The 26,803-nt window shown below is 45.3% G+C and overlaps 1 protein-coding gene across 4 annotated transcripts in view; it reads left to right on the forward strand.

Moving 5' to 3' along the window:
- Positions 1 to 1,017: 1,017 nt before the first annotated feature.
- Positions 1,018 to 26,803, forward strand: part of Gyg1 (glycogenin 1) — a 34,329-nt gene continuing 8,543 nt past the window's right edge. The window contains exons 1-5 of one of the 4 annotated variants that reach the window (XM_078043486.1): positions 1,018 to 1,259; positions 4,014 to 4,149; positions 5,976 to 6,150; positions 6,395 to 6,557; positions 10,486 to 13,726. In XM_078043486.1, the coding sequence (XP_077899612.1) occupies positions 1,082 to 1,259; positions 4,014 to 4,149; positions 5,976 to 6,150; positions 6,395 to 6,557; positions 10,486 to 10,775 (942 nt within the window). In that variant the 5' untranslated portion in view covers positions 1,018 to 1,081 and the 3' untranslated portion in view covers positions 10,776 to 13,726. Of the gene's footprint in view, positions 1,260 to 4,013; positions 4,150 to 5,975; positions 6,151 to 6,394; positions 6,558 to 10,485; positions 13,727 to 18,928; positions 19,056 to 26,803 lie in introns of those variants that run through there. The other 3 variants (XM_078043484.1, XM_078043485.1, XM_078043487.1) reach the window with 3 other exon arrangements.

Here is a 26,803-nt window from a genome sequence, read left to right on the forward strand (position 1 = left end):
TCGAAGTACAGTTTCTAATGGATGCATATCACTTCTGCTCCAAAGTTGAAAAATCTTAAATTCAATAAGCATTGAAAGTTGAGAGCACACTGTGATTGGTCTGAGGACAGCAGTACTGCCTTTGTAAATAAATCACTTCTTCTTTACGCATCCTGTCATTTTCTGAATGATGCTGTCAACTTTTGTCTATTCACTCTGCATTTCTGAGAACCTGCTGGGTGTGACCACCCATCGCATCTGAGGCTTTCCTATTGTGCTGTGCTGTGCTGGGGGAACTGGATAGGAACCTAGGAAGGGCGTGACCATTTTAGAAAGCTATTTCTTAACTTCCTAGAAAAAGCGACAAATGACCATCATTTCAAGATTTGTGAAACCGATTAACCAAAATAGCTGTATTACCTAACCAGAGTCACCATCATTTACTGCCAGGAAGCACCAGACTACCAGAGGCACCGAGGCGTTGAGAGTGAGAAGGTTTGAGTCTGCGAACCACCAGGTTCAAATCCTTTCTCCACTACAGTCTAAGACCGTGGAAAACTAATTGGGCTTTCCCCTGCGTTCCTTTCATCTGTAAAATGAACATATAACACCTATCCCATTGAGCTCTTAAATACCTAATGAATGCAGACCGCTCTAAAACAAAATCTAATTTTCACATATCCATTATAAATTGTTAGGTGAAGCCCACAAAATAATTGAGTACACTAAAAAGTGATTCCAGAGGTTTATTTGGAATCCTTAAAAAAAAAAAAAAACACCTGGAATTCAACTTTATGTTTAATTTAAGCAGTTCGAACGAATGGTTATAATTAGAGTGATCTGAGGCTTGCTAGTTTTTGAAGATTTTCCCAACATTTAGCTTCTTTGGGAGTCAACGCCACCCTCTGCTCCACGCTGTCCCGTTTCAACTCCCAGCTTGGGGAGGACAAGAAGGCCGTCACTCCTAGGCGGGTGCCCCGCGGGAGAAGGGCCAGGGGCGCCAGGGATCTGGGTCGGAAGTCCAGCCCGGAGGAGAGGGGCCAGAGGGACTCGGGTCCCGCAGCCCGCAAGCCGCTGCCCCCCGAGGCCGCGCAGCTGGAGGATGCGGCCGGCAGCCGAGAGCGTGCGCGGCCACGTGACGGCCGATATAAGAGCGCTCGGGGCGGACGCTCGGCTCCCGCCGCGCCTCCTCGCTGGCCGCGCTCCTCTCGCGGCGCCCGCAGCTCCGACCCCCAACCCTGCGGCTGCAGCTGCCGCAGCCCCGGACTGCACCATGACAGGTACGCGCCGCCCTGCGGATGCGGGCGCGGACCCCGAGCTCCCGCCCCCGGCCCGGGGAGTTCCCCGCGGGACCCGGACCGCTGCAAAGTTGCTGCTGGCCGCGCGGAGCGTGTGCTGCCTGCGTCACGGCTGCCCGCCGCCCCGGGGCGCGGAGTGGGGGGCGGCGGGCAGAGAGGGCCTCAGCGGAGCCCCCGCCCGCTTCCGTGTGCTCGCCCTGCTCCGGCTCCTGCGCCTGCTCCCGCAGTGCCGGGCGGCGGGGCCGAGCGCGGGGGCGGGGGGAGCCGGGCTCCCCCAGGGGCGCCCTGCGGGATCGCGGGGTGCCGCCCCGGCCTCGCGCCGTCAGGAACCCCAGGCAGGGGCGGCGGCGCGGCGGGGACACCCGCGGCCTCGGTCGGCTCTTGGGCCGCCCAGCGAGGCCCTGGCCGCCACTCTGAGCCTATTTTTAGGCCTTTGGGGCCGGGTTGCAGGGAGCTGGGAGCCCGGCTAGCGTCTCCGGGGGCGGGCCTCGGCCCCACTTGTTGCGAGGCGCTTGGTGTCTGGAAGAATATGCCCCCCAGAATCGGGAAGCTCCCGGCTGGCTGGTCCTTCCGTGTCGTTGAGGCCAGTAGCTGGGGTTATTGCAGCAATTGGATTGCGGAAAGATTGCAGGTGTCACACAGAGTTAGCTGTCTTTAGGAAGGTTAAACACCTACCCAGATGTCCCTGCTCTTTCCTGTTCATTTACACTGTTTGCTAGGTCTGTCGATTAGCCTGTATTCCTAAGGATTTGGCCTCTCCCTTATTAATCTTGGACATCATCCATGTCCTTGCTTCCTGAAATCCTTAAGTCCTACTCAGAGTAATTTTTTTTTCCAGGATCTCCTGGAATTTCCACTAAAACATAATCTAGTATACTCTTTGGTGCAGAGTAACTTGGAAAAGTTAGTCTCCTGATGGATTGACGATAATAGAAGCAGGTCCAGGCAGAGGTTGATCCAGCATGTCAAGTGACAGGTGTCACTGTTTTGAGCTTTCTTAGAATATGACTGCCTGGGGTTGGGGAACAGCAGTTAGTCATTTCACAATTTAGAAGTGGCCTGCCCTGCAAGAGGGCCAACGGTGTATGTGTGAAGTGGCAGTCAGGTCCATACCTGGGAGATGCGCTGGCCCACTGTACAACCCACAGCTTCTTCTCTCTTCTCAATGGAATTTCCACTACTTCCAGCCTCCACATTGGAAAATGGGCAAGGGACAATGAGGAAACCCAAGACAGAGAGTGACTTCATGACAAAATGTCCCATCTCCCTGGTTGGGCAACAGTGCCCCCAAGTGACCCCAGCCAGAGTTTGATCCTAAGTGCCCTATGCATTTGGATGCCCACCAACCTGCTGGTGTTCAGATCCCATTGGTGATGACATCCAGAATTGTCCCAGGGAAAGCCTGGAGTGATCTTGAAGGCTGGAGAGTGAGGAAAAATAACCCATGTGTTTGCCTTCTGTTCTCACAAGTGATTATTGGAGATGAGTCTGTCTGTCTGTTTGTTGGGGGGATGGATGTAGGAGACATGGTAGGGGGGTACCGTTGCTTCTCCACAGAAGAGGAGGCAGGTTTCCTAGAGCTTGTGAGGTGGTCTCTAAATCATTTAACAGTGATTGGTGACTAGGTAGCAGCATCAAGAAGGAAGGTGCTGGGCTCGGGATGTGGCTCAAGCGGTAGCAAGCTCGTCTGGCATGCGTGCAGCCCGGGTTCGATCCTCAGCACCACATACAAACAACGATGTTGTGTCCGCCGATAACTAAAAAATAAATATTAAAAAAAAATTCTCTCTCTCTCTATCACTCTCTCTTTAAAAAAAAAAAAAAAAAAAAAAAGGAAGGTGCTATTTGAGCAGAGACTCAAAGTGACCCTACAGGGGTGGTAGGACAGGGGAGCTATTGTTTCAGGTAGAGGAAGGAGTAAGTATAAAAAGCCTGAGAAATGGCTTTAACACACACCAGAATCAAGAATGTGGGGCTGGGGATGTGGCTCAAGCAGTAGCACGCTCGCCTGGCATGCGCGGGGCGCTGGATTCGATCCTCAGCACCACATAAAAATAAAATAAAAGATGTTGTGTCCACCGAAAACTAAAAAAAAAAAAAAAAAAAAAAGAATGTGACCACTGTTTTCAGACTGTCTCAGTTGAGGTTGACGGTTTCATTGGTGTTTATTGAAAATACTGTGCACCTCACCTTGGAAGAGAAAAGGGAAATGCTCTTGCCAGTCTCCTCATTACCACTTGCCTCAAATGCATTCCCTGGTATTAAGCTATTTTTCTATTGTCTAGTCTGAGAGTTTAGTATGTCTGGATTTAATTTGTACAGCTCGGTCATCCTCATGAAGGTTGTCAGACATTCCTGTTGAATTGTAGTCTTGAACCATTCCCTTTTCTCTTTCTGCAATGCTGGGGATTGAACCCAGGATGCTCTACCACTGAGCCATATCTCCTGCACCTTTTATTTTGAGACAGGGTATTGCTAAATTGCCCAGGCTGGCCTCGAACTTGCAATTCTCCTGCCTCAGCTTCCTGAGTAGCTGGGCTTACATGTGAGCACCACCATGCCCTGCTTGAACAATTTCTTGAAGTGACTACCTGGGTTTCCCCCTCAGAAATCCTACTCCTTTACTGATAGAGCAAGCTGACCTATAAGGAGCTGATTTTGCTGAATTATTGCTGGGGCAAGACCTTTTGCAGGTAAGATATTCTAACCAGTGTGTCTTCTTTTCTTTGTATTAAGATCAGGCCTTTGTGACACTGACCACAAACGATGCCTATGCCAAAGGCGCCCTGGTCCTGGGCTCATCTCTGAAACAGCACAGGACCACCAGGAGGCTGGTCGTGCTTGCCACTCCACAAGTCTCAGACTCCATGAGGTAAGGACTCACTGCCTGGCCCTCTTGTCCATCCTTGGGGCACTGAAGTCTTTCTCTGCTATTTCTGGCATCAGTGGACATTGAGACCACACCCTTTTCAAGGTGGAGTACTAGGAGGAGAAAGGAAAGAGTTCTTGAGTGAAGGACACCTGGGTCCAGAACCTCTTGCTAGCTTTGGGGAGATATTTCAACAGGCTCCCTTCTGGGAAGTGGTATTCTGACCTCCTTCTTCCTGATTCCAAATAGGTGTTGGGAGAGGACTCCCTGCACCAAGTGATCTGAGTGCCTCCATCCAGTTGTTCTCTGCTTAAACACACCCTCAGGAGGTCACAGTTCATCTGTATTCCTGTCCCATAGAACAGCAGGAGTTACATTGTGTCCTGCTTCAAACCAGGCAACCCTCAGGCGACTTTAAACAAAAAGTAGCAATTTTCTCATTGCTAGTTGACATTTATAACCCAAAGATGTTTGTTTGTAATATAATACATCAGGCATCTTTGTCAGAGAGCTGTCTGAACTAAAGATTTTGCTGGGGACAGCACCCTGAGGGGTACAGGCTGCTCATTGATGAGTTAGTTCACTTTGATTTGTTGGAATTGAATTTGAGAGCATCTGAATGAATTACCTGGTTCTTGATACAAACTTTAAAAATATCTGGGCACAGTAACAACTTCATGAGGTGCTCATTTTTGCAGTCTTCCGGACCTCCTAGAAATGGAATCCCCCACTTTCCTTTAATGTGAGCATAGGCCAAGGGCCTCTGAGAAGTAGGCATTGTGTGTACACATATTTATCTTCCCCATGAATGGCCTTGCACCTGAAGGGTTATTTAGAAATAGACCAAAGGGCTGCTTCCCAAAGTGCAGTCCATTCATGAGGTGTGTTCATGAAGCCAGATCTCGTATCCCCACCACCTCTGATCCACAATGGCTCAGTGGTGCCCTGAGCATTTCTTATTAAAATATCAAGTTTATTGCATAAACTAGAACATATTTTTGTACAGCAATGGAGACAGAATACACTGCCAGTTCTTTTCTTTATATCTCACTTTGTTAAAAACTTTCAGCAGTGGTGTGTTTGTGTTATGTCTTTTTTCTCTAGTGCTGAGTTTAGTGTCTTATCTAAGTTCCCTGCACTAACCTACCTCAGGAGCTTTCTAAAATAAAGACTGAGTTAATTCTGGCTGTGGGGAAGTTTTGTACCTCACAAACCAAAGTAAGTGTCTCACTATGGCTAAATAGAGTGCTAAGCACATGATACATGTAGGTTATATTGTATTCTCAAAGATGGCAACCTAATAGCTAAGCTCTGTAACTTCTTTTCCAAACACAGGACTTCAGACAATTCTGAGTCAATTGCTTTAGCAAAACCAACTACTTACAGCATCATTATACATTACTCAGCATCATTTGTAAAGATATGCAATAGTCGGAAAGAATCAATTCTAATAAGATATTGTCAAACACAGGCTCTTACAAAGATATACCATCTTTCCAAATGTCAGTCACGTTTTTAGAAACTATTTCTCCAACCTGCTGCGAATACTATAATGAATAATAAAAAATTGAATGTATAATAATAATGTCTTAAGACAAGTACTTCATCCACCCCACAAAGAGTTCTTATGACTGTATAAAGTTAAGTTCTCGTGCAACTGAACACAGTTTGTTCTGAAGTAACATCAGGACAGCTGTAAGGGGGTGTACTCAGCAGAGCAACAGATTGTTCTGGTGATGGACAGGGCAGTGAGGCAACCGTCTTATATTAGAATGGTCACTTGTTGTGAAAAGACTCCAAGTGCTGTTTTCCGGAATTTGTTTTGACAGAAGAGCTTTAGAGACAATCTTTGATGAAGTCATCATGGTGGATGTCTTGGACAGCGGCGACTCTGCTCATCTGACCTTAATGAAGAGGCCTGAGTTGGGGGTCACACTGACGAAACTTCACTGCTGGTCTCTCACACAGTACTCAAAATGCGTGTTTATGGATGCAGATACTCTGGTGAGTGTGGCTTTGGAAGCTGAAAAGATGGAGACCTGTTAGGCATTTGAGGAATGCTGTGAGGACTTGACAGTCAAGTTCAGATAAAACCACTATCATGGAAAGTGTTGCAGGAGGAGGAGGGCGAGTGGTCCCAGCTGCCCGACAGCTGTCGTCATCTTTTGTCTTGGATAACATGGGGAGAGCTTCAGAAGGGCACGCTGTGGGGAAACATTTCTGTAATGCCTTTCTCCCCTTGAATCAGGTCCTAACAAATATCGATGACCTTTTCGAGAGAGAAGAATTATCTGCAGCCCCAGACCCCGGGTGGCCTGACTGCTTCAACTCCGGAGTCTTTGTCTACCAGCCCTCAGTTGAAACGTATAATCAACTGTTGCGCCTTGCTTCTGAGCAAGGTAGTTTTGATGGTATGTATCTGTGTCTTGTCTGATACGTAGTAGTGTCTTCTTGGGGCTGTTCTTCTCAGAGGTATAATAGCCACTGAGAAGGAGATGTGGCAAGCATTTAAAGTTGTCTTATTTTTTTTTTTTATTTCACTGTCATGTGTCTGTGTACATTTTCTTTTTTTATTATTCTATAGATGCACAAGATTAACCAAAATTAAGACAGTTTTACAGGCTTACCTTTAAATGACTTTCCTGGCTTTAAGTGAGCCTATGATGAATGTACAATGATAATTCAAAAATAAGACAAGACTTATGAATAAAAACTTCTGCCTTTAGGGCTGGAGATGTACCTCAAAGATAGAGTACTTGCCTAGCATGCTTAGGGCCCTGGGTTTGATCCCCAGCACTGCAGAAACAAAAACAAAAAAATAACTACTGTCTTTAAACCTGAGTGAACTTTTAGTTCAAGAGGGTTTGACAGCTATTGCTAACATGAGAACCAAGTAATGTTTCCATGGAAACTTGAGGAATAAACCTGATAATTTGGCTGTCATTCTCTTGGGAGGCATTAAAAACCAAGACAGAAAGTTCATGGGAACAGTCTGTTTCTACACTGTCATTTTCTCTCAGGCTGCATTTCGGATCAAGTGGTACCTGCAAGGCAGAAGGGTATGGCATTGGCAAAGTTGGCTTGCACTTTCTTGTATGGGTAACCTGCATGTAAGCAAAGGGCTGACTCTTTGTGATACGGGGCTACACCTTCTTTGAAGAACTTACTTTTTCGGGGCTGGGGATGTGGCTCAAGCGGTAGCGCGCTCGCCTAGCATGCGTGCGGCCCGGGTTCGATCCTCAGCAGCACCACATACCAACAAAGATGTTGTGTCCCCCAAGAACTAAGAAAAAATAAATAAATGTTAAAATTCTCTCTCTCTCTCTCTCTCTCTCTCTCTCTCTCTCTCTCTCTCTCTCTCTGTCCCCCTCTCTCACTCTCTCTTTAAAAAAAAAAAAAAAAAAAAAAGAACTTACTTTTTCTTTTGTGGTTCTGGGGACTGAACTCAAGGCCTTGAACATTCTAGGCAAGTGCTCTCTTACTGAAGAATCTGAATCAAATGAATTAGTAGGCATGCTTCGGGTCCATCTCTAAAATAATAAGCCAGTTTTTAAAGACAAGAACAAGAAAGACAAAGCCAGTAGTTAACATGCAAAGGCAGTTCTTTAAAAAATTATTCCTGGTGATTCTTTTGAAAAAAGAAAATGCCCTGTATAGACAGAAGGAAGGACATGTTCCAAGAAGCCCTCCCAGCAGGGGTTCACTGATACATGACACTGTGGCAGACCACAGGGGAGGAAAGCAGGGAAGGCCTGAGCACTGCAGAGATCCCTGCAGCCCTTCCCCTTCAAAGCAGGTCTAAGGCTTGCCCTGAGTAGACCTTTTGGAACAGGCAGAAGCAGCCTTTCTTAGGATGTCAGATTCACTTCAATTAACTAATTAATAAAATTAAAAATCAATCTTAATTTTTTTTTAATTTAGAAGATTAAATCTAATGGTTTGTTAGATTGCTGAAATGAAGGTTTTGAAACTTAAAAACATTTCAAGTTATACATAAAACTGAGACTGGGTCTTTGCCCTTGCCATTCATAGAAATTGAATTCTGTTTAGTCATTTCACTGAGGATTTGGGATTTGCTGTTATTTTTAATCTCATTGAGAAGAAGAAAGAAGTTTAAGTTTCAATCTTGTTTTACTGTTTAGCTAGTTTACATCCTAAGCCAGCTGTCTCCAGCGAGGGGCAATTGTACCCCTTGAGGGACATTTTGCAGTGTCTGGAGACATTTTTTGATTGTCTCAGTTGGAGGAAAGGGTTGGGGTGCTTCTGGCATCTGGTAAGTAGGAGCTACAGATGCTGCTAAACATCCTACCCTATCAGGGACAGCCTTCCACACAAAGAAACATTCAGCCCACACATCAGTAATGCTGAGGTTAAGAAAACTGCTCTATGGCACACACCTGTAATAGCAGTTACTCAGGAGGCTAAAGCAGGAGGATTGCAAGTTTGAGGCCAGCCTCAGCCTCTCTCCAACAACAACAACAACAACAAATTAAAAAGGCGGTAGTGTAGCTTAGTGGTAAAACTCCCCTATGGATCAATCCATACAACCTACCAAAAAGAAACTGGTATGTGCTAAGACATGGAACACACGTAGAACAGGCACACACAGACCATAATGATTGACAGCACCTAACAAGATGTGCAGTTTTCTTCCAAGCAACCTTAAGAAGATAATGTGTCAAATGTTCATCGTGGCCAGTGAATGAAACTGCCTTGAACTACATAGACATACTATTAGATCCTACTCTTGACCTTTCCTATAAGGGGTGAAAACTGTATTTGTTTTGAGGTATAGAACATGTATTCCTTATTTCTACTGGTGATACTCAAAGAGTTACTTTTGCATAAGAGGAAGAGCAGAGCCTTTTAGCAGAAGTCCACTATTGGGCTTAGCCTTCTCTTCAGAGTGTGGCTTTCCTCACCTCCTGTGCTCTAATTGAAGGAAGGAAGTGGAATCCTGCCAGATATCCAGAAAGTCAGTCACATTCTAAAATAGATCTGTGGCCGGCCAACTGCCTGAAATCCACATGATTTTAACCGTGTACAGAGAATCAGCTTCTTCTCTAGAAGAGTGTTACGTGCTATTGGGAGATAAGAGTTCAGAGACCCAGCTGTTGTGTGCCTCAGTGAATTCTCCAGGGTGCACTTTGAGAACATGAGGCTGATTATCTGGTAGGGACAATCCCCATGCTCAGAAAACCTCATGGGGCTTGGTGCCCACTGGATCATGGACTGTGTTCTGGAGGTAGGAGGCCCTGGAGGGCCAGCGGGCAGGCATGGAGCAGGCCCAGCATGGGGCAGGCCCAGCGTGCAGAGTGCTCAACTCTGAAAGTACTTCCCGCTTTTTCTCCAGAACCTGAAACCTCTGTGAGCTCCCTGCACCTCCCTGCCCATTTCATTATTCAGCAGGGTTTCCAGCCACTGGCCTTCCTCTGAGGCACTGTATTTACTGCCTGGTTGTGGCAAAGGGCTGAATTTTCTCTGTTCATAGCAATGCTTTAATTAAAAGAATTAAACAGTCAACTATGCAGATGAGAATCTACAGTTAGTTCTCAGGGTGTTTAAATTCAACAGAAGAATAAACTAGTAGCTCTTAAATAAAAGCTTGTTTACACTTGAAGTGTGTGTGTGTTGGGGATTTTCCTTAGCAAACAAGCTCCCTCCAGGCTGCAGAAGCCTGCCCTGGGCCGAGGGGGTTTACCATCACCAGATTAGTACCTGCATGACATGAAGACCTGTGGGGCTAATGCTTGATAGCAGTGAACATGTATTTATGAACAAGGTCCTTGTCTAATGAGAGAACCATGTTCTTCCTCAAGTTTTCAATACATTGTATTTTGTAAAAAAAATCATAAATATAAAAATATTTTTATTTTAAAATTATTTAAGAATTATATAGAAATAATTTTGCTTAGGTGTCACCCCTTAGATACCAAGACAAACAGTTCCAGAATTTCTTTTATCATTGTTATATTTTCTAAAGTTCATCAGTTTTTCCCCAGCCGCTCACCAGGGCCTTAAGTCCCAGCCTATTTAGATTAGTATTGCAGAAGACCAGTTTTTCAGAACTGAATCTGAATATCTTTTTGTTGTTGTTGAGGGGCCTTTATTTTGTTTATTCATAGGCGGTTCTGAGACTCAAAGTCAAGGCCTCACACGTGCTAGGCAAGTGCTCCACCACTGAGCCACAACCCCAGCCCCCACCCCCACCCCCACCCCCATCTGGATATCTTGAAAGTCCTTAATCTCTTTCCCCATGTTCAGAAAACCTGATGGGGCTTGGTGCCCACTGACAAGCCACACAGGCCGCTGATGACTGAGCTTTTTTTTTTTTTGCAGCTGCTTTCAGGGTCCTTCTAATGGGAAGGAATGTGGCTGTCTCTCTTCTAATCACCAGCCCTCTGACTACATCCCCTACCCATGCCTCTGGCCAGAAGAATAACCCTAATATGGCAAAGCATGCGTGGTACCTGACATCTCAAGCATTAGAGTTCAGAGCTAGTAACCACATACGTAATTCATGGCTGGTATCTGACTCTCCATGGGGCAGAGTCCAAGTTCCTGTACGTTTTGCTTTGTGTTTTCAAATTTTCTGGGCACTTTCTTCATCACTGAAGTTAATTTCCTGAAGTGTTGAACAATAGCTGTTGTGAAATAAGACATGCTAGCATTTGATAGTGTGTGACAAGATAAGGTTCGGGCTTGTTATCAGTGAGAGGAAGAAGAGGTCGTGATCTGGTAGGTACTAATCAGCAATTTTGTTTCTTCCACATCCTCCTGTGAGAAGCCGAAGCACTTGACTCTTAATTTGAAGAAATCAATCTGAATGTGCATTGAGGTTTATTTTCTTTCTCCCTATGACTCTAAAGTATCCTAAATTAAGGGTACTTGTGCAGTTGAAGACAAGAGTTTAGTGCTTGAAATTTGCCATCTATTAAATTGCATCTGTAGTGTTACTTTCCAGAAACCTAAGTGAGAGGAATGCATATTTTCCAATTTGGAGGGCCTTTAAAAAAAAAAAAAATCTTGGCACTTGCTTTAATTACCATAACCTAAATACCCTCAACTTTTTAATCGTGTGTTGGAATTTTGTTCTGTAGTTGAATTTTCAGAAAGAAGAAAAAAAAATAGTAAATCAATTGGTGGCAAATATTAAGTTTGGTTTTACTTTCAGTAAAATCTAAGATCTGTGATCTGCATGTTCCATATTCTAAGTGGTCATTGATACCCTTAAATAGAGTAAAAAAAAAAAATGTTTTGACATGATGTTTTAACAGAAAGGATTTGGTCCTAAATTCTATTAAAGATTAAATTTGACCCCAGAGCCACCTTATCTAATCTTTGTAGTTAATTAAGTTACATGTGGGACCTGCCCAAAAAAGGAATGAAGGACTGAGGTCTTTCAAGATAGCGCTTGTCTGTCCAAACCACAGAGCTCAGAGGCTCAGGCTGGCTTCCCTCAGTTTCCTGACACAACAGGCTCTGTCTCAAGTTCTCTTTCCATGGTGGGTCTGTCCTGCTGTCCAAGTGTTCGCCTGCCTCTTGCCCTTGGAGTATTTTATCAGTTGCTTTGAAAACAACTGGGCTTCTGCTTTTGTATCATTTAATCAATAGTTTAAATAGTAAGTATCTTAAGTAAAGATGAAAAACAAAAGTCATAATGTATAATGGCAAAATAAATGAGCACACAGTAAGTTTTTTCATGAGAGCTATTTTTAATCTCATTGTGCCCATGTGGTTTGGTTTTTTTTTTTTTTTTTCATCTCCAGTTTTGTAACCAGCAGAGATCATGAACCCTGTGAGAAAGAGAGGAAGGAAGGGACTGTGGGCCACGTGTGGGCAGGATCTTGAGGCTAGTCAGTTTCCGTTTTCATTTATTTCTTGACAGACCTGGGAGGTCCACATTCATGCATTCATTCATCTAACAAATATCCATTAAGGACCTGCCTTCTAGCCAGCGCTGGGGACCCACCATCATTGAAGTTTAGGTCAGTAGGTTCCCTGGGCTGTGCACAGCCAGCCCTTTCTCAGCTCTGGGCTCTGTTATGGGTGTGTGTGTGTGTGTGTGTGTGTGTGTGTGTGTGTGTGTGTGTGTCTGTCTATCCCACACTGCAGCATCTTTATATTATATCCCAGGGATGGAGTAGAATGGAGGAAGATCCCTGGGCTAACTACTTAAAATTCCCTTCTCTGAGTTGGCAGAGCAGCTGATACAGTCCTCATTTCAGAGGTAGAGAAAATAGCCTCAAATCTTGCATCTGCAGCTGTTTTCCCTCCTCTGATCTACATACCTACGAGTACTTCGTCCTTTTAAATCAGCAGTGGTATAGTCTTTCAGCATATGGACTCTGGGAGTATTCTCAGAAGTTTCACTCTCATCTTTATTTCTATAGTAAGCCCATTCACTCAGAATTTTTTTTTTTTTTCTACTACAGATTGAACCCAGAGGTGCTTTACCATTGAGCAACACCCTCAGCCCTCTTTATTTTTTATTTTGAGACAAGGTCTGTCTTAGCTGCTTGGGACCTCACTAAATTACCCAGGCTGGCCTTGAACTTCTCATCTTCCTGTCTCAGCCTGTTGAGTCACTGGGATTATATCACTCAGTGTTTTTTCTTTTTATAATCTTCTTAGCTTTTAATCTGGGCAAGACGCTAAATTAAGAGCCAGAGATAGGTGTAGATAATAAGATTTTTTTAATCCATGCTTCTCTAAAGCTTATGTTCTTTGAAAGCTTGCAGATATTTAATAAGTAATTATACAGTTACGTAACATGATTCTGATATGTTCAGAGTGCCAGGAGAATTTGACATGCCTCTGAGAAAATGAAATTCAAGCCAAGAATTAATGGTTCTTTGCATTTGGATAATAACTTCATAAACTTGTTATTAAAAATCTCTTTTAAAAAAACTATATTAAAAAAAAGCTACAACATGAAGTGATAGGCTAAATCAATTGTTCCTGGTTTAAACATGGAGGCCAGGGAGATGCAGTGCTGGGGGCCAAGTGCCTGGATTAACCTGGGACTGATCCGCTGATCCTTGGTAAACCTCCTAGGAGAATCCCCAGAGCTGGCCAGCCATTCATGTTGATTTGGTAATCCTCCACACACTCCCTATAGGAGCAATGTTGTCTGCTAGGGGTGTGCTAGGAAGTCAGTTTTAAAGATCAAATCTCTCCTTGATCAATTACATTTCAGCTCCTATCCCTTGATTATAGCATAAAGAGTATTTGACTTTACTTTCTTGGCATCTTTCCCTTCAACCTCTCACTGGATAGAGAATGATTTGAGAGCTGACACCTATTTTATTCATCTTCAGGTGTATTATGCCTGTACCAAACTTGTAAAAATTTTTGACATTTTCTATCAAAAAAACATTTTTTATACCTTTATTTTGTTTATTTTTATGTGGTGCTGAGGATCAAACCCAGTCCCTCACACGTGCTAGGCAAACACTGCACCACTGAGCCCCAGCCCCAGCCCACCAAAAAGACATTTTAAAGACACACATCCTCTGATATCATAACCTTTAAAAAAGGGGGTCATTGTCCAAAACTCTCTCAACCAGTGCTTCTCAAATTTTCATATACAAACAAATCACCAGGGAATGAAAATGGATTCTGATTCTGCAGGTCTGGGGTGGGGCTGAGCATTCTGCATTTCTGCCCAGCTCCCAGCTGACACCTATGCTGCTGGAGCCTGGGCCACACTTTGAGTAGCACTGTTGGGGGGAGAGCATTCCTGGGGCAGATAGCAGGGTTCGTGTTTAAATAAGAATTGACCTCCCCCTCACCGAGCCCCCTGCTAGTAGACTAGGAGAGCCCGGGAAACATACAGCATTGAACAGAGGTCCAATTTTAAAAGACAACACTCAACTCCATTTGTCTTATAAAACTGATAGAACCAGTTTCTGACCCTGGTGTATCCATGGTTACCAGGTTCATTTCCCTGCCCAAAAGACAGGAAAAAACACCCAAGTAGTTGGAAGGTAACTACCAGCATTTGGGTAGCCTGGTGGAACCGTGACACAGCATCAGACATCTGCTTTTGTTTGCAGAACAGGTGGCATGTGCCCTTTGTTCCATTTCCTTTCTTCCCCTCTCCTGAGTTGCAAGGCCCCCACCTGCCTGTCCCAGCTGCTGGTGAGGGCTGTTGGTCATGTTTGTTGGTCCTCAGATGATTGAGATTAAAAGTGTCTTAACTTGTCAGATTAAATACGCCTGCCTCTGGAAGCCTGAACTGAATGTGCTGGGCAGAGTCCTTGGATTTTTTTGTAGTGGGAATTCAGTCATCTTCGTGGAATCCTTGTGTGCTTTGCAACATGGATGTGCTTAGATTTGCATTCTGCTTTGAAGTCTAGAGACTTCTAAAAAGAGAAAAGACATTGCTAACACCACATAGATCTTCCTGGGGAAGTTGAAATATTTGTGTGACCTTGAAACATAGGACTTGTGCATTTGGAAGAAGATGGCTAGGCTATGTAGACTGCTGAATTAAAAAAAAAAAAAATATATATATATATATATAATATATATGTATATTTGTATATGTATATATACACACACACACACACACACACACACACACACACACACATATATATATATATATATACATATATATATAAAATGCAAGCAATCACAAACTGCTAGGTGGCATCTAATTCTACTTTTAATCAACAGTTTGGGAACTGTTGATTAAGAGGTGACCCCTTGTAGTCACATGATGAGTGGCCACGGTTGTTTCCTGGGAGGTGAGCTTCTCCGTGTTTCAGATTCGCCAGCTACACAGGCACCACTGGTTTCCCTGTCTGCTTTGCTGCCTTTCTCTTCTTGCTTGTTTCTGGTTCCACAGTTCAGCTCAGCCTTCCTGTGGCACAGTCTGTGGGCTAGTGATGCTTCCAGGGTACCTGAGGGTACGGGGAAAAGGCCTTTGTGTTCAGGGGCCATGAGGGATCAGCACTTTGGATCTCAAAGTTAAACTGTTACCCTCTACCCAGTTTCCCCCAGTGTCAATATCTTGCAAAACTATGATTTAATACCACAATTAGATTTCTTCTCTGCATTACAGGAAGCCCATAGTCCTTTTAAGTGGAATTGTTTCATTTAAAAAGGCTTTATAATGTGCTATTTAAAAAGAGCAAGCTATAGAAAAATGTACAGTATGATGTGCAATTTTACAGAGTTCAAGAGAAACCGCATGTGTTGTCTGGAGATATACACCATATGTAGTAAAATAAAGGAAAGCAAAGCAATTACAGAAGTCGTGTCTAACTGTCATCTCTAGGGAGGAGGGGCCGTGAGATGGAACAGGGATTGCTCACAGGGAACAGATTTGGTGGTGCTCAACTTCTTAAGTTGGTGCATATATAGAATTTTAGTATTCATCTGCTTTATAACCTACACGTGTATTTCTCTTCTAATAGTATCATCCTTTGTCATAAATATAATAAGAATGCTTAGAAAGCAATGTCTTAGCATAGTTCTCATTTTGGGCCCCTTTGTATTAATATTTTAAAATTACAAAAATAATAAAAGGAACTGCAGAGGGAGGGAACTTCTACAACCCCGCACCCATGACACAGCTACTGTTTCATTTTATGCTCCCTGTACAAATAGCTATGGCTGTTTATGTTCTTAGTTATAATCGCAGTACACGTAGCTGTTCATCTTACACAGTGGACTGATGGTCTTTCTATAGGGTGGTTTTCATGGCTTAGTGATATTCCCATGAGTAGAATTCCCTTGGTGAATAAACTGTTTCAACTTCTCCACTGTTCCAGAGTATCGTCAGGGTTCTTACATTTATTCCACAACTAATTCCCTACACTGAAGACATTCTGCTACATATTAGAATTATAATGATAAGCCCAAAGAGCTTTAATCTCCATATGCTTGTGGAATTTAGAATCTAATGAAGAACAGTTCCTGATATTTTTTTTTCATTTTGACTACATCTGTCCTTAGACTTTAACTTTTTATTTTAGTGAATTTTGGATTCACATGTTATTGTGAGAAATGAAACAGAGACATTCCATTATGCTCTCCACTCAGTTTCCCCCAGTGTCAATATTTTGCAAAACTATGATATAATACCACAAATAGGACATGGACATTGAAACAGTCCACCAGTCTGATGGCACCAGTTTTACATTTGTTCATTTGTATGTTTGTACGTCTGTACGAGTCTTCTGTGCCATTTTATTACATGGTAGGCTGCTGCAGCCACCACTATCATCAAGACTCAGAACAGTTCTATTGCCAGGATACTGCATAATACCCATTTACAGCCGTAGCTATTTCTACTCTTCTCCCTGGCAATCATGACTCTGTTGTCTGTATCTGTGAATCACACACTGTACAACCTTGTAGTACTGGAGTTTTTCACTAAGTGCAATTCCCTTGAGATCCGTCCCGGCTCTGTGCATCAGTAGCTTGCTCCTTTCATGACTGAATAGTATTTCACTGTATGCATGTTTTCATATGCCTGTTGAAAGACATTTGGGCTGTTTCCAGTTTTGTTCTGCCATGAATAAAGCTGTTGTAGACACCTCCTTAGTCTTTATTATGATGATTATGTGGAAGAGGATATTAGTAAGACTTTTGGCCTTTGTACCCCAGCCACTAGTGTCTATTCCCATATTCGGAGGATCTTTATTGAACCCAAAATCAGCCTCTGGTGAAGAGCGTAGTGTTTTGACTTTAAAATTTTGTACCTTAAAATACATTAATTTTGTCAGATGCAGTGGTACACGCCTGTAATCCCAGCGGCTCAGGAGGCTGAGAATGGAGGATCTCATGTTCAAAGGCAGCCTCAGCAACAGCAAGGCACTATGCAATTTGGTGATACCCTGTCTCTAAATTAAAAAAAAAAAAAATACAAAATAGGGCTGAGTAATCAAGTGCCCCTGAGTTCAATCCCCAGTAACTGCCCCCAACAAAATATATCAGTCTGTGTGGCTAAACTCATCTTTTGTTCTTATATTTATTTAGTTATTGTCTTAGTCTGTTCAGACTGCTATAAGAAAATACTGTTGACATGGGGAAGGGGAACTTGTAAACAATAAGAAATCATCTCTGCAGCTGTGGAGGCTGGAAGTCCAAGGTTGAGGTATCTGAAGATTTGGTGTCTGGAAACGGCTCACTTCCTGGTCCATAGATAGCTGTCTTTTGGCTATAACCTGACGTGGCAGAAGGGGTGAGGGACCACTCCTTTAAGAATCCCATGTCATTCACTTTGGGGATATTATCTCAACAGACTCACTTCAGGGGACATGAGTGCATCTTCGTAGCAGTGAAGCGTATCCTCTTCCCATCTTCATTGTTATTTAGAACTTATGAGGGTGAACCCTGGTTTTCTCTTGGATTGCTTGTCCCTGAGGAATGGGGACCTCTAGACAGAGAAGTTTCTCCATAGACACTTGCTCAGTGAGCGCAGTGATCCTTGGAGGGTTGGGAGACTCAGAGGGTGGATAAGGCACATCTGGATTTTAAGCCTAAAGCTCTGATCTTACTTCTGACCTCTGAAAAATAAACCTCCAGAGTTTTGAAGCCTCCTTCAAAACCAGTAGCAGTGGAACAGTATTGCAGCGTGTTGGGCTTGCTGTATGTCGATGGAGCCCTGGAGCTGGGTGCACAGCAGAGCCGGAGGGAGGGAGCACAGGCACCACTGTTCTGCGGCAGGGAGACTCTGGTTCCAGTGTGTCTTCTGGAATCTCATGAGTCTATAGAGTAGAAAGCGCGTGGGCCACATGGGGGGGAGGGGTGCCAAAAGGTGGTTTGGTGACCTGTTTGGTTACTAAGTGTTTATGACGTAGGTCAGATGCCCAGCTGCTGAGATTTTTATTGTTTTCCTTTTGAGTGGTTGGGTGCGGTCCTCGCTTTCCGAGAAGGTGGAAAGTCCAGGAGTCCCAGAGGCTGGGGAGTCGCTCTGCTGCACAAGTGAAACTGGCCTTGGCCACATGACGACTGGCCAACATGTGCCCAGAGACTTGGTCGGTGCAGGGATGATGTGACCTTGGTGCCTTGTCAGTGAGCTGGCGGGGAAGGGGGGGGGGGCGTCCCTCGAAGATGATGGCAGTACCCTAGGTGGCTCTCGTTTGCTTTTTACTTCTTTTTCTGTCCCACTGCTCTTGAGAAAGTCTAAAATCTTCACCTGGGAATAGTAAGGTCTAAAGTCCAACTCTGATGTGCTTGTCTCAGATTCCTCCATGCTGTGAACACATTCCTCACGCTGTGGTCCACACTCGGGCCACCTTCCTCCACTTCCCACAGCACCCCCAGGTCAGTGGCGTGCACTGATTATCCGTGCCTGTAACACCAACACCTGCAGCAGTTACGTGGACTGCAGCCCTCAGTGAGACCCAGCTTGCTCTTGGAAGCCTTCCCGAGCTTCCACTCCCACCCCACCCCACCACCTGGTGCTGTGGCATACATGCATTCCTTCATGCCGTCCTCACCTGTGATGGTGGCCCTGACTCTCAACTAGCTGCCATCAGCATCCACCCCCCCCCCCCCCAGACTGTCCTGAGGACGATGACCCTGTTTCTGTTCATTGTTGACTCTGTAGTGCCTGGTGCAGCACTTGGCACGCAGTAGCTGCTACTCATTAAGTATTTCCCGAATTAAAGAATCAAATCAAGAAAATATTGTGACATGGAGTTTATTATTGTAAAATGGACTTAGTGCATGTTTTTAAGGGCCAGTTATATATGGCTATAAAATTATTGAAGTGTCTTAGAAGCCTGAGAACCATAATTCTTTCCTTTTTGTTTTCTTTCAGGCGGGGACCAGGGCTTACTGAACACATTTTTTAGCAGCTGGGCAACAACAGATATCAGAAAACATCTGCCATTTATTTATAACCTAAGTAGCACTTCTATATACTCCTACCTCCCAGCATTTAAAGCGTAAGTGTGGGTTGCTTCGCTGCTGTGGGACAGGGAGGGTGGGGGACTGGGGTGAATGTTCTTTGGGCGCTTCATTATCTTTTTGAGGGAAATCCCTGTTGGGGACCTGGGGGAAATTTTTCTCTTGTGATTGGAGTAAACTGGGGTTCCTGAGCTGCCTGGGGGACAGGGTTCCTATGGACACTGGGTGCCCAACCTCAGGTGACTCCTCGTGCTGGTCTAGAATGCAGAATGTGAGGTCCACAGCCCAGGCACAAGCCTCCTGCCTGCAGGCACTGCCAAGCGTGGGTCTCCTTCTCCCTGAGATTGTGAATTGTGCCTCCAGATGGGTGTGGGGAGCCTGGAAACAGGAGCTCCATGGGCCGTACTTTGGAGTGAGGGTTTGGAGCCTGGTTCAGCCACTTGGTAGATGGTGACCAGGGCTGGATGGGCAGCAGCCTCTGCCTCAGGGTCTTCCTGAGAGGTAAGCATGCCACTCAGCCAGGGGAGCACCTGGCCTGCCCCTGGAGCTCAGGAAGTGGGAGCTTCTTGTCATGTTGGTTGAGAGCCAGGGCCGGGGCTGTGTCCTGCTCTGCCATTTACCGGCCATGTGACTTACCTGCCACGTCTCAGTCCCCCACATGCTAAATTGGGAGAAAAATGGTGTCTGCCTCATTGGCTGTCAAAAGGAACAGTGTGTGGGGCTGGGGTTATGGCTTAGCTGTAGAGCATTTGCCTCGCACATGCCAGGCCCTTGGTTCCATCCTCAGCACCACCTAAAAATAAATAAAATTATTGTGTACAACTACAAAAAAATAAATATTAAAAAAAAGGGGTGCTCACTGGACATCTGCTGTTTTGGTAACGTCCTCGTGTGGCACGGTCCCTGGTGCAGTCCTGATACCACCTCACTCTCTCACTCCCTGCCCTCTAGCCTCTGACTCATTGGTGTAGAACTTGAAGATTCAGATTTCTTGAACAGGGGCCTAGCTGTCAGGCTGATCCTGAGCACTGAAGCCCTCAGTTGCAGTTGGGCTGGTCTCTGCCATCCCTGTTGGGCAGGGACATTCCTTTAGTGAGCCGGAAAACAAAGGGCCTTTCACTCTCCAGGTTGCAGACCCAGAGCCTTCCGTCCTCCCTGTGCTACAGTCAGGAGAGAGTCTGGCTATTTGTGGGAGGAGTGTTTCCTTTTCTGTTCTTTTTCAGGGCACACTCTGTCAGCGTCCCCCAGATAAGGGTGACAAGGATCATACCACCTTGTGTTCTGTCCTCCCTGCTCCTTGGCATCTGCTTCTGACTTGTTATAGCCTCCCAGTCCCCCTCCCATCTGCAGGGATGCAGGCAAGCTCCAGAACCTACCATCTGCACCCGAGTACAGCAGACCGAACAGGGCTCCCTGATGTTTCCACTTCTGAGTCCTTGGTCTCGGAAAAAAACAAATCTGCCTTGCCTGGGATGGTGGACCTGAATTATTTTAATCCTTATTGCCTCATACCTAACGCTTCCATTTTGAATAAGGTTTCTATACAAACCATGTCGGCTTAGCCCTCCAGAGTCGAATTTGTCAATAGCAGGGCAGTTGCTTATAGCTTAATTGACTAAATTTAGCTTAGCAAACAAAGAGGTGAGAGTGTGAAGGAGAGTGTTTGATAGTGGGACCATTGCCCGGTGAGCAGGTGTCTTGGGATGAGACATTGGGGAGGCAAGTCTGACATCTCCCAGTTGGCCTGAGTTCCCAGTCAGAGAGAGCCGAGTGTTTAATGGGTAACTGTTTCCCTGTGGTTTAGTTTGACTAAACCATTAACATGGGAGAATCAGAGCAGGTGGAAAGGAGTTTACTTCGGGGCAGGGAGATTGACGTCTGCTGTGATGTTGACTCCCTTCTCTTCGGAACCCAGTTGTTTTATATCCTGTAAATTAATTTTCCAGGAAAAGTTTCAGGTCTAAATTACCAAAATGGCTGGATGGTTTCTTGTTTCTGGCTCAATGAATGAGCGCTAATTTTGGAAATCTTGGTTTATTGCCATTAGCACGGAGTGTGACGCTGTGGAAATGGGGAGCGTCACTGTGCGTTGGCCAGACGTCAGCTGGCGGACAGGAGCAGTGCGGCTTTCTGCGCAGGGCCCTGGGGACATTCACTCTACACACCTGTGACAAGACTGCTCCAAGTGATGCCTCCCCTGGCCCACTGCCGCCTGTTAAGGAGTATTGAATGCAGACCAGAGAACTCCTTTTCCCTTCTTCTCTCTGCCACAACACATTTTCGCTTTTCTTGAAGAGAACTATCTTCAGGCGCTTTTTTCCTTGTATTTCCTTACCCTTGGGAAAGGAATGAAGAGATGTAGGAAGTCGCTTTTATGTTTTAGGTTTGGTCATCTAAGTCCTTTTGCTGAAGTTGCCCATGCTGAGTGGCAGCTTCTGTAGCTGGTCCTCAAAGAACCTGTGGCTGCAAGGCCCCACTACTGGGTCCAGAATGACCGCCACAGCAGACTCCAGGGCGAGGTCACTCTGTCATAAGCGGACTTCCCTCGGTTGCCACGGTGGTGCAGGTGGAATGGAGACCAGGGAGTGGTTTGGAGTAACTTGGGCTTGGTTTCAGAAGAGCTGGAGAATCTGTCTCAGGTCTCCAAATGGCCTATGCACCATTAGGTCACCAAGGCATATCTAGACATCCCAGAATGTCGGGTCTTAGCTATCTTAGAACAGTGCAGCCCTTGAACAGTGTGCTATTATGTGAAGTTTCAGCTAAAGAACAGCCTGTTTGAATCAAACTGGGACATGAATTTGAGCCTTGAAGTGGTTCATATCTAATGTCTCTCTCTACATATCATATGCACAGAAGAAAGCACAAAGGAAACAGACTTGATAGTTTTACACTTTGAATATAGCTTCTGAAAAAACCAAATTTAGCAAGTAACTTTTCTGTGAAATAGAAGATCCTCTTTAACAGACTAATTTGAGAGCTAAAATGTTTGATTTAGTCATTATTAAGTTAATTTGTAGTGTATGCATTGGAAAACAAGTTATATATATATATGTTTCTTAATGAAATACTATTATTAAAAGTGCCATGGATGGTATTTGGGATATAGTTGACTTTTAATGAATATTAGTGTTGTTTTGTTTTGTTACATTTCTCCAACTGAAGGGTCTGCTTTATTGACGTACCATAGAATTTAGTTGTTGAATAGTGCTTAAAAAAAAATCTCATTTGTCTTTTTAAAATCAGTTATTTGGTGCTGTTTAGCTTTCTGTTATATCCTCTGACAGATTTTTAGGTTATGTCATGCTCCATAAAATATGCCTCAAGCAAAAATGCAGAATTTTTTGGTGTTGCTTCAAACCAGTACAGAAACAAATGGTCAAATGGATTGACTAACAGCCAGATTTACAAAATTCATTTCATGTGGACACTTTACCATATGGCTTGAGTTTAAATATGACCCAAAACCTGGTCTACTGAAAAATCTTTAAATTCTTACAGTTATTTTTTTTTAACTTTTTTGAAGCTATTCACATACATTTCTTTTTCAAGAATGAGTCTTATTAGCAAAGACCTCATCACACTCATTTTAAATCAGTACTTCCCTGACAGAAATCAAACCTCGAGAGTCCTTAGGTTTTACCGCTCCTGGGAGCCGCCCCCCGCACCAGGCGATGGTTCCTCCTGTCCCCTGGCCCTGGACTCCTGCTCTCTCCCCAGGACCATTTTCTGTGAACCTATAACCTTTGTGCGTTCATTTCTTTTTATAATCCTACCTCCTGGCTCCCAGGCCTGAGGCTCCTATAGTGTGGGCCACTCTTCTTTTCCAGCCCTTTGTTGACCTGCTGGCCATTTGTCCATTGGGCAGACCTGGAGCTTGGCTCACCGAAGGCCCCAAGATGAACAAGACGCACCTGCTCAGGTGAGCAGCGTTCTCTGCCCCACAGGGCTCGGCCCGCCTCGGGTTGATTCTGGAGGAGGGGGCCAGCCGCTGTGTGCACGCCCGTTCCTCTTGTCTGGGTGTTAGAGGTGCCTGTGTGCCCACTTCCGAATGGGCCCTCTGGTCGCTGCTAACTTCATCTCCAAATGTTTCGTTTTTCAGAAGATCTGTCCTCTGCTACCTGTTCTGCTGTCCTAAATTTTATCAACAGCCATTACTTTTTTTTTTTTTTTCTCCTTTTTATCTGTCCTGTGGATTGAATCCCAGGGCCTTGAGCCTTCTAGGCCAGCTTCACTCAATCCCCAAGTATACCCCAAGCCCCACCCCAGCCTTTAGAGTCTGCTCTGACATCAGGTAAAAAAGAGCTCCAGGAGCCCGAGCTCCTGGGCAGAAGCAGTGCAGTTACCTAGCAGTACCACTTCAGTGACTGGCAGGGGGGAGCAGGAGGCAGGCCGTCCTCAGAGGCCACAGACCTGTGGGCTACATGCTGTATTTGTGCCACAGACATGTTTCTGCTATGCAGAATTTTCTTTCTTTTTTATTTTTAATTCAATTATCAATGCTTAAAATTTCTCGAAACCCAGGTTTCTAACTTCTTTTGAAAAAAATCAAGCATGCGGTAGGCTGTGTCACATGTGGCTGTTGGGGTGGGAGGGGTCTGTGTCCAAACAATGGAAAGGAGTTTCATCTCCTGAAATGGGAAGGAGGTGAGGGAGGCAGGGGGGCAGGGATTAAGGAGAGATGCAGAGTGTAGGGGCTTTGGATGCAGGAAGCTGGGTGCTGTGGAGGATGGAACAGGTGAGTAGATAAAAGCCAGCTGGGAGAGAGGAAGTGGAGAGATGATAGTGCAACCAAGGCAATAATCACCCATGGAAAAGAGTCCTAAGATGGAGCCCCAAGGCAGGACAGTAGGGGGAGAAGGGACAAGGTGAAGGGAGACCCTGGGAAGTGTGGGGGCACAGAAGCCACACAAAGAAAATGTTTCAAAGAGAAGGCACCCCTTCTCAGATAAGGGGACAATAGAGAAATGGCACTGGACATGGAATGTGGAGATCACTGGTGACTCTGGCGGTACTTCTGGTGCAGTGGCAGAGGAGGAAGCCTGATTCAGCCCACCCAAGGGGATGGAGACAGTGAATGCCAACAGCTCTTCTGAGGCACCTGCATGAGTGGGGATCAGGAGAAGGGGATGGCCAGCCACTGGGTGGGAACACGGGGTCCAGAGGGTGGTAGTGGTCATTTTGCAGACAGCAGCATTGCTGTCTGTTTTTATGTGGTTGGGATCGTGCATGCAGCGGGGGACACTAGAGTGATGTTCTTGAGTAGGTAAGGGGAGGTCAGGAGCCAGGACGTTTGACCTTGGAAACAGGAAGGAAGGAAAGCAGAGTGTGGTGTGTGCAGATGCTGCTAGGTGGTGCAAGTTTTGGTTGAGTGAATGAAAGAGCAGTCAGCCAGCAGTGGAAGGACATGCCCATCTAGGAGTCCCCCAGGCCCTGGCTGTGTGCATCTTTCCCTCGCCTAGTTGGTAAAGGGAGCCCAACCTGGTAGTCAGTGTCGTGGACCAGATCCTGGTCTAAGGTTATTGAAGTCCAAGTTTGAGTGCTGACATTGTTCTGATTTTGGGGGCCCCATATAGAGGATTGGCTTGCAGGGCAAGGACAGGTTGGACGTGTCCCTGATGGCCACTGTTGTTTACAGCTGGGAGGCAGCTGTATTCTGGGGTGGCCCCTGGGCTCTCTGCAGCCCCACCTCGCCCACCACCCTCCCCAGCATGATCCACCCTTACACATGTGAGTTTGTGGCTCCTGGTGTAACCTTGAGGTAAGAAGGAATGCTTTGGTGAAAGGGCAGAGGTAGCTAGTGGGTTGGGGGGGGAAGGGCTTGTGTATGGCTGTCCCCCAGTGTGTGGGTGAGTCTGAGAAGGTGCACAAGAAAGAGCACATGAGTCATCACCGTGGGTGAGAGGATACTTGGCAGGGTCACCACGTTTTCCAGAGGCATGTTGCACAGACCATGCTCCTTCCCTGTCTTGTCTCTAATTCATCATTGCATACAAAAAGGCTTAGGGAAAACTGGAGTTGCTGCTGCGTGGGGTCTCTTGTGGATTGGTTCCTGTTTCCTTCTCAACGGTGCTGTAGCCTCTGCCACATGTCACCAGCTCCATTTCTCCATGACTAAAGTAGTCATGAAAATTCTATCTTGTCTTTTGGTAACACCAGGTCACGGGGATTACTTTAACGGCTAACATAAGCAGTATTATTGCTGGCTTGGGTTCAAACTCGGTCTTGTGATCTGGATGACTCTGGAGAGATTCTATCAAGTTAAAATTAGAATGCTTATTTTAAGAGATGGACACAAGCTGAGACGAATCCCCCTCGCTGGGTCAGAATGAATGGCCCTCAGTAGCTTAGAGACCATTGTGATGTGTACCCAACTTTTTTTTTTTTTTTTTTCATTTGGCTGGCTGATAATGTAGTGGATAAATCAGGGAGTGAGTCAGTGAGTCTTCTGGTTACCCTTGTTCCGGGTGGAGGTCAGTTAAGCTCCGTCTTCTGACATCAACATTTCCCTTTCCTACTCATCTGCTGTTGTGCTTTTAGCTGAGCCCTTTAAATTCTGATAACCTGACTATGTTGCCTTTGATGGGGAAGATGCAACTCTAGAAAAACATCTCAGGTTACTCTTTTGTGAGATGTACCCCAAAATTTGCATCTATGCTAATTAATATATATTAATTATAAATATATAGATATATATTTTTATGGAGCTGGTTCAAATATGAGTATTAGTAGTGCTGGGCAGTTGCTCTTCCAAGGAGCTGCACATCCCTAGTCCCTATAATTTTTTTTTCTTTTTTTTTAGAGAGAGAGGGGATTTTTAAATATTTATTTATTTATTTATTTATTTTAGTTTTCGGTGGACACAACATCTTTGTATGTGGTGCTGGGGATCGAACCTGGGCCGCACGCTTGCCAGGCGAGCACGCTACCGCTTGAGCCACATCCCCAGCCCTCTATATATTTTTTTTATTATTTTAAACAAGAAATAATTTCCCCTTTACCCTATGACCTTGCTCCCACAGATATCATTTTGGTTTGATTATTTCAGATTTTCATCAGTGACCCAGGGGTGAACTGATGGAGGTGACAGAAAATGATGAAAACATTCCTCAGGGAACATAATTCAGACTGAAAAAGAGTGGCTCGAAACTCACATCTAGATTAATTGAAACTCTAGATTTAAAAAAAAAAAAATAAAGCCCAGCATTTGAGACTTTGATTCGTTTGTTTTGTGTATGGTGTGTGGTCCTGAGAGCCTATCGCACAAGCCCTCGGGGCTCCTCTGCTGTGTGATTGATGCTGCGTTGCCTTGGGTTACAGCCTGGTTGCAGCCGTCCCTCCAAAACCCTCATGCAAGGGGGCGGGAGTGGGCCCAGACATTTCCCAGCCCAAGCCCAGGACACCCTGTTGGTTTCCATGGATGCGCTGGAGGACCTCCTTGCTTCAAAATGCCCAACCTGCCTTGGCCTCCCCCCATCATCCTGTGTGAGCCTCAAACTGTTCCCTACTGAGCAGCCACCTGAGTCCACTCTCCCTTGGCCTTCCTGCCACCTCAAGGGCCCCTGGCTGGCCCAGATCACACACGAGCACCATGGCTCCCCAAGACCAGTGCTTCTCCCAGAGCCCTCGCCTCCTCCTAGGGCTCCTGCTGCTGTCCCTTCCCACAGATGTTAGGTGAGTGGCAGCTGCAGTGATCTAAATACCTAAAGCATCCAAAACCATTCCCGTTCCTTCCTGGACAGAAATAGGGCTGACCACAGCTTGTCCTGTGTCATCCGAAACCTCT

This window comes from Ictidomys tridecemlineatus, chromosome 3 (genome assembly GCF_052094955.1).
Source record: "Ictidomys tridecemlineatus isolate mIctTri1 chromosome 3, mIctTri1.hap1, whole genome shotgun sequence".
NCBI classification, from domain to species: Eukaryota; Metazoa; Chordata; class Mammalia; order Rodentia; family Sciuridae; genus Ictidomys; species Ictidomys tridecemlineatus.